Source organism: Protobothrops mucrosquamatus, unplaced genomic scaffold (assembly GCF_001527695.2).
Source record: "Protobothrops mucrosquamatus isolate PMUCROS unplaced genomic scaffold, P.Mucros_1.0 scaffold3962, whole genome shotgun sequence".
In the NCBI taxonomy this organism is placed as follows: domain Eukaryota; kingdom Metazoa; phylum Chordata; class Lepidosauria; order Squamata; family Viperidae; genus Protobothrops; species Protobothrops mucrosquamatus.
The window spans coordinates 27,833-39,789 of NW_015389903.1; the positions used below are offsets into that span (position 1 = coordinate 27,833).

The 11,957-nt window shown below is 46.2% G+C and overlaps 1 protein-coding gene across 1 annotated transcript in view; it reads right to left on the reverse strand.

Annotated features, from left to right (window-relative positions):
* Window positions 1-7,728, reverse strand: part of PRMT8 (protein arginine methyltransferase 8) — a 32,062-nt gene extending 24,334 nt beyond the window's left edge. The window contains exon 1 of the mRNA XM_015827810.1: window positions 7,654-7,728. Within this exon, the coding sequence (XP_015683296.1) occupies window positions 7,654-7,728 (75 nt within the window). The remainder of the gene's footprint in view (window positions 1-7,653) is intronic.
* Between the last annotated feature and the right edge of the window lie 4,229 nt (window positions 7,729-11,957).

The following is an 11,957-nucleotide window of genomic DNA, read 5'->3' on the forward strand; positions in this document are numbered from 1 at the left end:
TCCAGGAAGCGGAACGTGTCCTTTGTGAATCATCTCTGCCACATGTGAGTTAGATAGAGCCCCACCTGGCCAGCACCACGTACCAGGGAGAGGATGGAAGGCTAGATCCAGGTTATAATAAAGCCTCTTGTGGGAGGTCAATGCGAGTGGACACTGAACATGTGTCCAGTCTCGTGGGCTCGACATTGACGGGGGGGGGGGCACAGGTGAAAAACAAGAGGATGAAGAAGGTGAAAAATTTGTAACTAGTACAGGAAGAGGCTAGCGACAGATTTTATCTTCCTGGGCTCAGATGGGGACTGCAGCCAAGAAATTAAAAGATGCTTGCTCCTGGGGAGGAAAGCTACGGCAAATGTAGACAGCATGGGTTTGTTACAGGGGGGAAAAATACGTATCAGAGAAAAAAACACACATAAGAAGCACACAATCTGAGAAATTGGCATGGATTAAATAGCCCTTGTCCTCAGTTAGCCCTTGTTTCCCAGTTTAGGGAACAAAAATCTCTCCATAAATATGAACGGATCACATACCACTCTCTTTTGTCAATTGATCCAACACAAACTCCCTTCTCTGGGGGATCCCGACCCTACGCCTCCCCCCTTCTTGCCAAACAGAAAGTTAATAGTCCCTTAGTGATGGTCATTCGTTAACTTTGCTCCTGTTTTCTCTTCAAACTTTTCCGTGCCAACCGGCCAGGGAAATCTGTTCTAATCCCCATATTTGGCAGCCCAATTACATTTGACTTCAAATCAGAGTTGAAGTCACTCAGCTCTCTGCTGAAACCATTTACCAATTTACAACAGCAAAAGGTTCATCCCGGTGTCTGTGTGTGTGTGTGAGTGCGCGATAACCTGTTAGCACAACTTTTTAATCTAGCTTTCGGGAGGGGAAAAAAACCAGCCACGAATATTGTAATGGAAGTTTTCGTTGGGCGTTGGCTAGAAGAAAAAAGGAGGTTGAAAGGATAGCCTTGTTTCCATATGACCCACCAATCTGTTTGCAAAGAGCAAAAAGGTAACAAAAAGGCTTTAAACCAAGCTCCCATTCCTGGTTGCTAGGTAATAGTCTCCCTTCCCTTTGCGAGTCACAACACAGTAATTAGACCTTTCTATGCAAATACAACACAGACATTATCCTCTGTTGGAATTTTTCAAAGAATGAGAATCCATGAAGAATCCCCTCCAAGGCTCTTTTCAATCTAACCTTTGATTGCCAGCAGCTTTAGGGAAAGGAAAGGAGAAAAAAAAAAAGAACTAAGGTATTATCCTCCGATCCCTAAACATTAATTGGAGGGATTGCACCTATTTTGAGGGAAAGTGTGTTATTTTCTGTCTCCAATAATAATTCCGCCGTGTGAAAAAAGCCCCGTGATGCCATAGCTGGAGAAATAACAAATTTACTGGAAATTGTTAACTTCCCGCTGTTCTTGAGTCAATAAAACTCCGTTGGCGTTGGCCATTTGTCCTGCCCAAAGGTGCAGATGTCCCATTTTCACCAAGAGGCAAAGAGCAATGAAGGTCAGGATTCTGCTTTAATGAAGATGAGATAAGCCAAAGCCTAATCAGAAATAGCTGATTTTTGCACTCGAAGCTAAACTATCAGAGGAGCCGTAAGAAGAAGAACAGAGATAGCGCAGAAACTTGATCCTGGAAAGGCTGCAGCCAGCAAAAATGGATCGACTGAGGTTCATCTCCATCGATCGATCTTGGAAGGTGGAACTTTTGGTCCTCCGCGTTCTCGTATTTTTTTAGAACCTCACAGCTCTTTCTCTGCTGTTCCCGTTTTTTCTAATTTCTCTTTGGGGGAATAACAGAATCACAGAACAGCATAACAGAGTTGGAAGGTACCTGGGAGGTCTTCTAGTCCAACCCCCTGCTCAGGCAGGAAACCCTATACCATTTCAGACAAATAGCTGTCCTGTCTCTTCTTAAAAACCTTCTGTGATGGAGCATTCACAACTTCTGGAGGCAGGTCATTCCCCTGGTTAATCATTCTAACTGTCAGGAAGTTTCTCCTTAGTTCTAGGTTGGTTCTCTCCTTGACTAGTTTCCATCCGTTGCTTCTCGTCCTGTCTTCAGGGGCTTTGGAGAATAGCTTGACCCCCTCCTCATCTTTGGGGCAACCCCTGAGAGATATTGAGCAACTGCTTTCATGTCCCCCCTAGTCCTCTTCATTAAACTAGACACATCCAATTCCAGCAGCCATTCTTCATAGGTTTTAGCCTCCAGCCTCTTAATCATCTTTGTTGCCCTTCTCTGCACCCTTTTTTAGAGTCTCAACATCCATCCGTTGCTTCTTGTCCTGCCTTCAGGTGCTTTGGAGAAGAGCTTGACTCCCTCTTCTTTGGGGCAGCCCCTGAGAGATTGGAAGGCTGCTTTCGTGTCACCCCTGGTCCTTCTCTTCATGAAACTAGATGTTCTTCATGTGTTTTAGCCTCCAGTCCCCTGACCGTCTTTGTTGCTCTTCTCTGGCCTCGCTTCCGCAAAGTGTCTTTGCGGAAAATAGGGTGACCTTGTGCAGATGGTAATAGACAGAGTTGGATTCCGGGTTTTTGCAACATAGATCGGAGAGTCCTAAAGATTAGGAGGCTATCCTTGTTTTATGACTAGAACAAGGAGCTTTCTTAGTTCTCAGCTAAGTGTCTGACACAAATGAGGATATGTCCCCCGTGTCTAGGGATATAATAAGCCTCCAATTCTTCCTATTTGGCGGTTATCCTGTGCTCTTCCACTTGGAAACAAAAAGGCCATATTTAGAGAGACTGGCCTTTCCCATAAGACAACTCTGTCCCAGTTTCTTTCTGGTATGACAGATCTTTTGATCTCCTTGCTCTTAACTTTTGGCTCGAGGTGACTCTGGTCTCACCACACTTTACATCTCCGCAGGAGATGGTGAAGGATGTCCCTACGTGCCTGAAGAAACAACCCTCAACTCTATTATAGATCTCTCTGTGGCTTGGCTTCCCCCTTTTTAAACATTCTTGAATGTCAAGCAAATGTGACTTGTTTCCTAAATGTTATGGTTATAAATGTTGTGCTGAAGGAAATTGGTATCATGTGTCAAAAATAGTAAGAGTGGGCACTCAAGCTCGTTGGAAAGGTTGAAAAATAGCACCATAGCAACAAAGTGAAGTGGTACAATTGGCAAATAGAAATAAACTAGCAGGTTCACCCCTCAATCAGATGACCTCTCTGTTCCAGCTTCAACTTTCTGCAGTTTATAAATAGCCTGAAACCTATTTTCAAAAGCAGCCGGGAGGGGTGCAAAGAATTACGCCACCCACAAAACCAAGGTCTTGTTCTGATTGACTCTGGTGGAGAGAGATGAAAAATCACATGTGGATTCGGGTCTCTCTACTTTAAGGGCAGCGGTTCTTTCTAGCACACCTCTGGAACTTGAACAATGAATTGGGCCCCACCAAAAGCATCTGCCAACACTGTCTTTCCAAATGTAATATGTGCATTTTTTTAAGAAACAAGAGAGAGTAGAAATAATGGGGAAAGGGGAGGAAATACATGAAAACAGTTCTTAAGTTGAGTGACGTAGAGTCTATGAGTTTGGTTGATGTTCCTTCCATTTCCTTATTCAAGTCCTTGCTACAAAGAGTACAAGGCTAGGGAAGAATCATAGAAAGTGTGATTGAAAAGGGTCTTACAGGTCATCTACTCCAACCCTTTGCTTCACTAAATTACACCTAACAGGTAGCTCTCCAGCCCTTGTTCATAAATCCCCAGTGATGGTAACCCACCACCATCCTCACCTACTCAACACCTTTCCAGATCAGGAAATTCCTCCTTATGTCCAACTTGACTTGCCTTCCTTCTCATCTCAACCTTCTGTCTTTTACTTCTCTCCCTTTTGCTCAAGACCAAGTCTGCCCTTGTTGTATCAGACAGCCTTTGTAGACCATTCTCACATCTCCCTCTATTGTCCTCTCTTACAAGCTAAACAGGGGTAACTCCCATCAGTCCACACTCTGGGTTTTTCTAGTAGCTTTCAGCTAAATCTGCTTCAGGTCCCTTTTAAAGTGCAGCTCCCAGAAACGGGCATAGTTGCATAAGTTGCGTTAACAAAGGGATTCAATCAAGATCGCATGAGGTACTTATACCACTCTATAAAGTCCGAGTAAGATTACACCTAGAATACTGCAGCCAGTTTTGGTCACACCACACTATACAAAAAAGATGCTGAGACTCTAGAAAGTGTGCAGAGAAGAGCAACAAAGATGATTAAGGGACTGGAGGCTAAAACATAGGAAGAACGGTTGCAGGAATTGGGTGTGTCTAGTTTAATGAAGAGAAGGACCAGGGGAGACATGATAGCAGCCTTCCAATAGCTCAGGGGTTGCCACAAAGAAGAGGGAGTCAAGCTATTCTCCAAAGCACCTGAAGGCCAGACAAGAAATGATGGATGGAAACTGATCAAGAAGAGATTCAACCTAGAAATAGGATAAATTTTCTGACAGTGAGAACAATCAACCAATGGAACAACCTGCCTCCAGAAATTGTGGGAGCTCCATCACTGAAAGCTTTCAAGAAGAGATTGGACTACTATCTGTCAGAAATGGTGTAGGGTCTCCTGCTTGGGTGGGGGGGTTGGACTAGATGACCTACAAGCTCCCTTCCAACTCTGTTATTCTATCCCATATTCTCTCTACACAGAGAAGAACTTTCCTTTTGATAATCAAACAGAATACTTTTGTAAAGGCAGCCAACATTGCAATGGCTTTTTATGCTGCTGCATCACGCAGCTCACTCGTGATTGGCTGGTGGTTGACTAGAATCCTAGATCCTTTCCCCAAGCATCTCCTCCAACCAGGTCTTTCCATCACCATCCCCATACATTTTATTTTTCCAGGCCCAGATGCAGGAGCTTAGATTGGTCCCTGCTGTCCATCATTCTATCAGCTCTAGCCCGACGGTCAAGTCACTCCAGCCCTTTGGAATTGTGACACAGAGGCATTTATGAACACCCTTTGGGTGCGATTGTTCAACCAGTTGAAAATTTACTCTGCCACTACACCTTTGGACCCACATCTAGCCATCTGTCCAGAAGAGTCTCGTGAGCGATTTCATCGAATGCTTTTAAAATTGACTGCATCCACAGCGTTCCCTTGGTTTACACAATGATGAACCAAAAGGAGGTCAGATTAGGCAGGCACAAGGTGTTCTTAACAAATTCATCCAGTGGAACAGCTCGCCACCAGAAATCGTGGCCGCTCCATCACTGGAGATTTTTAAGAAGAGACTGGACATTCACCTTTCTGAGATGGTGTAGGTTCTCCTGGTTGAGCAGGGGGCTGGACTAGAAGACCTCCAAGGTCCCTTTCTATTCTATTCTATTCTATTCTATTCTATTCTATTCTATTCTATTCTACTCTACTCTACTCTACTCTACTCTACTCTATTCTAATTCATTTCTTATTCTATTCTATTCTACTCTACTCTACTCTACTCTACCCTACCCTACCCTACCCTATCCTATTCTGGTAACAGTAGTATCTTTTCTCAGTATCCCCCTGCTTGGCAACTTGCTCTAATATCTTGCTAATATGAGATGGTTAGATGGTGTGCAGCTTTCCAGCTCTTCCTCCTTCTCCTTTGGGTATCCTATAGAGCAGTGGTTCTCAACCGGTGGTCCTTGGGGGCCCCAATCTCATCATAGGGGGTCCGTAAAGTCTTGAAGAAAGGTTATGATTCAGATCTTGAGTTAAGTCTCGGGGGTCCATGGCCACATTCCGTGGCTGCAAGAGGTATTTAACGGGGGTCCATGGTGGAAAAAAAAGACTGAGAATCACTGCTCTAGAGGGTTTTTTTTTAAATGTAGAGATATTATATTTCTGTGTCATGAAAGAACAGATGTAAAAATAAAGTCTATTTTATGGCTCTTGACTCATTTTCAAGGCAAAGATGTTTTATTCCTGGCTGCCTATTAACGATCGTGCTGCATTCATAAAACAACGGTTCAGACAAGATCACCGGAATCAAATGTTCTTTCTCCTCTCAATACACCAGAATTCAGTCAAAAAGGTTAACAGTGAGTTCAGAACAGAACACAATGCTTCCAATAAATTCACGGCTACTAAAAAGATATCACTTTCTGCTTATGGAAAATCTTAGGAGAATCAGACCTAAGCAGAAGGCTGGGAGAGCTAAATTTGGGGTTGGGGTGGGGGCTTACTTTGAAACACTTGGCCCAGGATGGTGGGATTCCTTTCCTTACAAGTACAATTACAATCCGCATTGGCGTTTACATTTGAACGGACATCTAACAATCCAAGTAAAGGAGACCATTTTTTTTTTTTAAAAAAGCACACTATCTGTAACCCTTGCCCCTAAAATTGCCTGAACCCCAATTTTCCTATTATGGTTGGTAGCAACCTTGACATCTGAGAAAGATTGGATGGCGGTGCATTTGTGCTTTCGTTATGTCAGGGTTCCCTCTGTCTGGATCCCATCTCAATTCTGAAGTGGAAGTTGTGGTGGGGATGATGCATGCTAAGAAGATGCTCAGAAAGCGAGAAGAGAAAGGGAAGAATGACAGAGATGCTACGGAACCGAGAACATTTATCCCCTCATCCCCTTTTTAAGGATTATAATTTCGTTACCCTTTGGATTGGGGAAGACCACAATGTGCTTCCAACAGGGTCAGCCAGATGGTCAAGAAGACCTTCGCAAGAAGTACTGGCTAGACTTTATTCCAGCTGTTGCAGATTATTTCCGTTGGCATCGCTGGAACTAAGAGGCTGGTGGAGACGAGTCTTCCCAAAGAGTAACAAAAACCCAGAAATCAGGGGAAGATACATTCAGATGATTCCGACAGAGGAGATTAAAACAAAGAATACATTTCTGCTGAGGGGGGAAGGGTTTTTTTCCCCCCCTGGTCTGCAAAATAAAGCCATAACCCCGGGGGACGGGCTGTCCGGCAGCTCCTGCAGAACTGCAAGACCTCCGTGAGTGACATGTCCTCCACCGCTGCCCTCTCGACGGATTACAGATGTGCCCCCACCTGCCTCTCTGCGGCTATTTTTAACTTCCTCCGCTCACAGCTGCTGCCTCGCAGCCATTAGCACCTCTCTCCTTTTGATGATGTACGGCTTCAATTATCTTCTCCCAAGATCCTTCTGCTCCCGTTTCCTCCGTTCGCGGGAGTTCAGAAAGCTTTCCCGCATTTAAGTCTGGGGTGGGGGGGTGGGGGGAGAAGTGGTGGGGGGGTGGTAGGAAAGGAGAGCCAGGCTGGCACCCGCGCCGGGAAAAGGCAAAGCAAGGCAACGAGCAGCGCGCTCCACGTAGGGCAGGAGAAACTCCTTGAACCCCGGTGTTGAAGTTTGGGGTACGGCTACGAAACTGAGAATCCAGCGGTATAGACACACGCGCATACACACGCATGCACAAACACAAACCTAGAGAGAGAGACACACGCACACACACGCAAGTAACGCTCTGCTTCAGCCGCCTGTGGTCCGTGCCGCCCCGTTCAGCACCCTGGACAGCTCCGCCGGCGGACACCGACCGCTGCCTGCCCGCCTCGCCTCGCCGCCATCCCGGCTGGGGACGAGTCCCGCGATCGCTCCGCTTGCAAGCAGGCGCGGCAGTCTCCCGGCTGGCGGGCTCTCCGGAGCCGGGAGCGAAGGCGGCGGCGCCGGCTACCTACCTCGGCGTTCTCGCTGGCGTTCTCCGCCATTTTCCTCCGGAGGAGCAGGCAGCGGGACGAGTGTTTCATGCCCATAAGAGCGGCCCTTCCCGCGCCCGCAGACGGCGCCCAGCCAGCGGCTCCGCTCTGAGCCAGCCGACCCAGCGCCACCAGCCGCCGCTGCCTCCACCTCCTTCTCCTCCTTTCCCTCCACCTCCTCCTCCTCCTCTTTTTCCTCCACCTCCTCCTCCTTTTCTTCCTCCTCCTCCTTCTCTTTTTCTTCCTCCTTCTCCTTCTTTTCTTCCTCCTCCTTCTCCTCTTTTCCCTCCACCTCCTCCTCCTCTTTTTCCTCCACCTCCTCTTTTTCTTCCTCCTCCTCCTTCTCTTTTTCTTCCTCCTTCTTCTTCTTTTCTTCCTCCTCCTCTTCTTCTTTTTCCTCCTCCTTCTCTTTTTCTTCCACCTTCTCCTCTTCCTCCTCCTCCTCCTCTTTTTCCTCCACCTCCTTTTCTTCCTCCTCCTCCTTCTCTTTTTCCTCCTCCTCCTCTTTTTCCTCCACCTTCTCCTTCTTTTCTTCCTCCTCTTCTTCTTTTTCCTCCTCCTTCTCCTTTTTTCCTCCACCTTCTCCTCTTCCTCCTCCTCCTCCTCCTCCTCCTCCTGGAGCGACCGCCCTCCGCCCGCCTCTCCCTCCGCTGCTTCTCCCCCCCGCCCAAGGTCGCTGCCTCCCTCGCCGCCTCGCTCGCGTGTAGGGCGAGTGGTCCCAGCCCGCCCGCCCCCCGCGGAAAGGAGCCGAGCCGAGCCCAGGAGTCCGCGTCCCCCCACCCACCCAAGGAAGGGGCTCGCTCCTTGACCCCACCGGACCGCTGACCCGCGCAAGGCGCGTTGGAGCTGGGAAGCTTTCTAGGTCAGCTTGGCTGCCCCTCCCGGCTCCCTGCCGCGGATTGAGCCGCGCTCCTTCCTAACGGGAGTCTCCCCAACTGCAGGCCTGTCCCGTCCGCCCCCTCGGCCAGCGTCCCCCTGGGCGACCCTCTCCCCACCCGGGACCTTTCTCTGAACCGGCCCCAAGAGAGAGAGAGAGAAGCAGCTGGAGCTCTCTGGAGCTGGAACCTTCCCGGCCGGAATGGGAGGATTCCTCGCCCACTCCGGGGAGCCCCCCCCCCGGCCTCAGCCCGACCGGTCTTGCTGCTCTTGCCATCGGCACGGAGGCCCCCTGTCCTGACTGTGAACGTGCAGGGTGTGATAATCCAGTTTTGGTCACCACGATGTAAAAAGAGATGGTGAGACTCTAGAAAGAGTGCAGAGAAGAGCAACAAGGATGATTAGGGGACTGGAGGCTAAAGCATACAAGGAACGGTTGCTGGAATTGGGAGTGTCTAGTTTAATGGACGAGGGGGGACAGGATAGCAGTCTTCCAATATCTCAGGGGATGCCCCAAAGAAGGAGTCAAGCTATTCTCCAAAGCGCCTGAAGGCAGGACAAGAAGCAACAGATGGAAACTGACCAAGGAGAGAAGCAACCTGGAACTAAGGAGAAACTTCCTGACAGTGAGAACAATTAAACAGTGGAACAGCTTGCCTCCAGAAATTGTGGGTGCTTCAACAATGGAGGTTTTTAAGAAGAGATTGGACAACCATTTGTCTGGAATAGTATAGTGTAGGGTCTCCTGCTTGAGCAGGGGGTTGGACTAGATGACCTCCAAGGTCCCTTTCAACTTTATTATTATTATTATTATTATTATTATTATTATTATTATTATTATTATTATTATTATTATTATTATTATTATTATTAGCGAGTTAACTGAGTGAGCCTCTGAAGGACCCCTCCTTCCTAGGGCCTGCACCACAAGGAAGAGCCCCCCCCTCATTTGCTAGACATATTTTTAAATGTTTTTGCTAATCTGGCAGGCGGTGGGGGCCATCTCTGAAACATATGTCCAGTAAATGTTGGAAATGTAATAAAAAAAACTGGTACCTACTATCACCTGTGGTGGATGTGTGTTAAAGCAAAAAAAAAAAAAAATGCTGGACAAAAACACATACCTGGTTAGAAAAAAAAAGTTAGGGAAACAGGCAGACTTTAAACCTGAACTTTTTTTTAAAATTAGGTATAATTCCAGAAAAAACTGGATAAATGGAGGGTACATCTAACATTACATGTATTAACAGCGGCGAGGGCTGTATTTGCTGGAAAAATGAAGAAACACCACTGGAGGAAGACATAATCAAGGAAATACCAGACTGGGCTGAAACGGGCAGACTTACAAGGAAGATCAAGGAAAAAAGAAGACACGGGATGCTTTCAAACACGGAACTTATTTTATCAATGGTTGGGAAAACGGGACAGAGAGGAAGAACTGAACTTGTATGACTAAGCAAAACAAAACAGGTTGTTGCTCTCCTCCTTTGCTTGCTCCTTTATCTCTCTCTCTCTCTCTCTCTCTCTTATCTATAATCTATCTCTCTAATCATCTATCAATCATGTACCATCTACCATCTATTTCTATGTCTCTCTATATACAGTATGTATCTATAGCTATCAATCTATATCGATCATCAATTAATCTATCTATATCTATCAATGATACATTATATCTACCTCAATTATCTATTTATATATCTATATTTATCTACCGGTACATCTAATCTATCATCTATCTATCTTATCTATCTTATCTATCTATCTATCTTATCTATCTATCTATCTATCTATCTATCTATCTATCTATCTATCTATCTATCTTATCCATCCATCATGTTTTATCTATCTAGTTATCTAGCTATCACTCTCTCTCTATTAATCTATCTATCTATCTATCTATCTATCTATCTATCTATCTATCTATCTATCTATCTATCTATCTATCTACCTACCTATCTATCTAATTATCTTATCCATCCATCCATCATGTTTTATCTAGCTAGCTAGCTAGCTAGATAAAACTAGCTCTCTCTCTCTCTCTCTCTCTCTCTATCTATCTATCTATCATCTATCTATCTATCTATCTATCTACCTACCTACCTACCTACCTATCTATCTATCCATCCATCATGTTTTATCTGTCTGTCTGTCTGTCTGTCTGTCTGTCTATCTATCTATCTATCATCTATCCATCTGTCCGTCCGTCTGTCTTATCCATCCATCTACCTACCTATCCATCCATCCATCCGTCTATCTGTCTGTGTCTGTCCGTCCATCCGTCTGTCCATCCATCCATCCATCTCTAATCAATCAATTTAGAAACCACCCATCTCACTCACAGAGCGATTCTGGGCCCTTCCCAAAAGTGGAAGGCTGCTTCCATCGCCTGTTTCTCCCGCACATCCTCTTTCTCCGAATGGATAAATCCTCCCCTTTTCTCTCCAACTGTTGGGAGGCCATTTACCGTTCCAGCCCTTTGACTTATTTTTCCTCCCCCCTTCAAGGACTGTTTCAAGCTGGCCTTGGCTGCATATGTATCCCAGCTTGTTTCTTGGGCACAAAGACAACCTTGCCAGGAGCGTTGCCACTCGTGGTCTCCTACACACCTGTTTACACTTTGGCTCTTTTTTAAAGCTGTCACTTTAACCGAGTACTTGAGAGGGAAAAAAGTCAGCAGTTTCTCCTGAATTCCTCTGCTGTTTGCTCTTTGGCTAGCTTGCTTGGGTGGCTCTTGAGAAACTGTCCTCCTCGTTCTCACAGCAATGCCCAAACTGGTGGTTCCTCCAGCAACAAAACTTAAGAAGAAACACAACGGTGTAGCGAGAGGCCCAAGACAAACGAGGCCGACACCATTGAGAGTGACTGAGAACAGGGACTGACAATGGGGAAAAGCGTGTCATAAAATGCTGGCATATTTCTTTCTTTGTGCTGCCTCACTGGTGAGCATTTTAACTCAAAGAGAACCTCTCCTATCATCTCCAGCTCATTCAGTAGTTGTTAAGGGCTTCTCTGCGGATCCTATCCTCCTTCTGTTTTTCACTTCTGTTCTGAAATGCTTCACCTTTCCGAGCAGTTTTGAGTATAATGCTTTCTAATTTGGAAAAAGAAAAAAAAAAGGGGGTGTGTGGAATATGTGTTGCTTTCCTGCTTTCTTATTCCAGCTTGCTCGGTGTCACGCTGTGGCCCAGGCAGGACGGCTTTCCAAAAGGATAAAACTGGACTTTTGTTCCCAAAAGCATCTCAACCGCCTTCCTGGGCGGCTACCGAAATCTCCGTGGAAAACATTTCAAGCAGGGCGATGCGCAAAGCATTTCTCAAGCCTTCTGCTCTCTCTGTTCCGTTCTCCAAGCGCGCCTAAAATGTAAGGGGACCTCGTTTTACCTGGAACGAATTGCAGCTGCCCTATT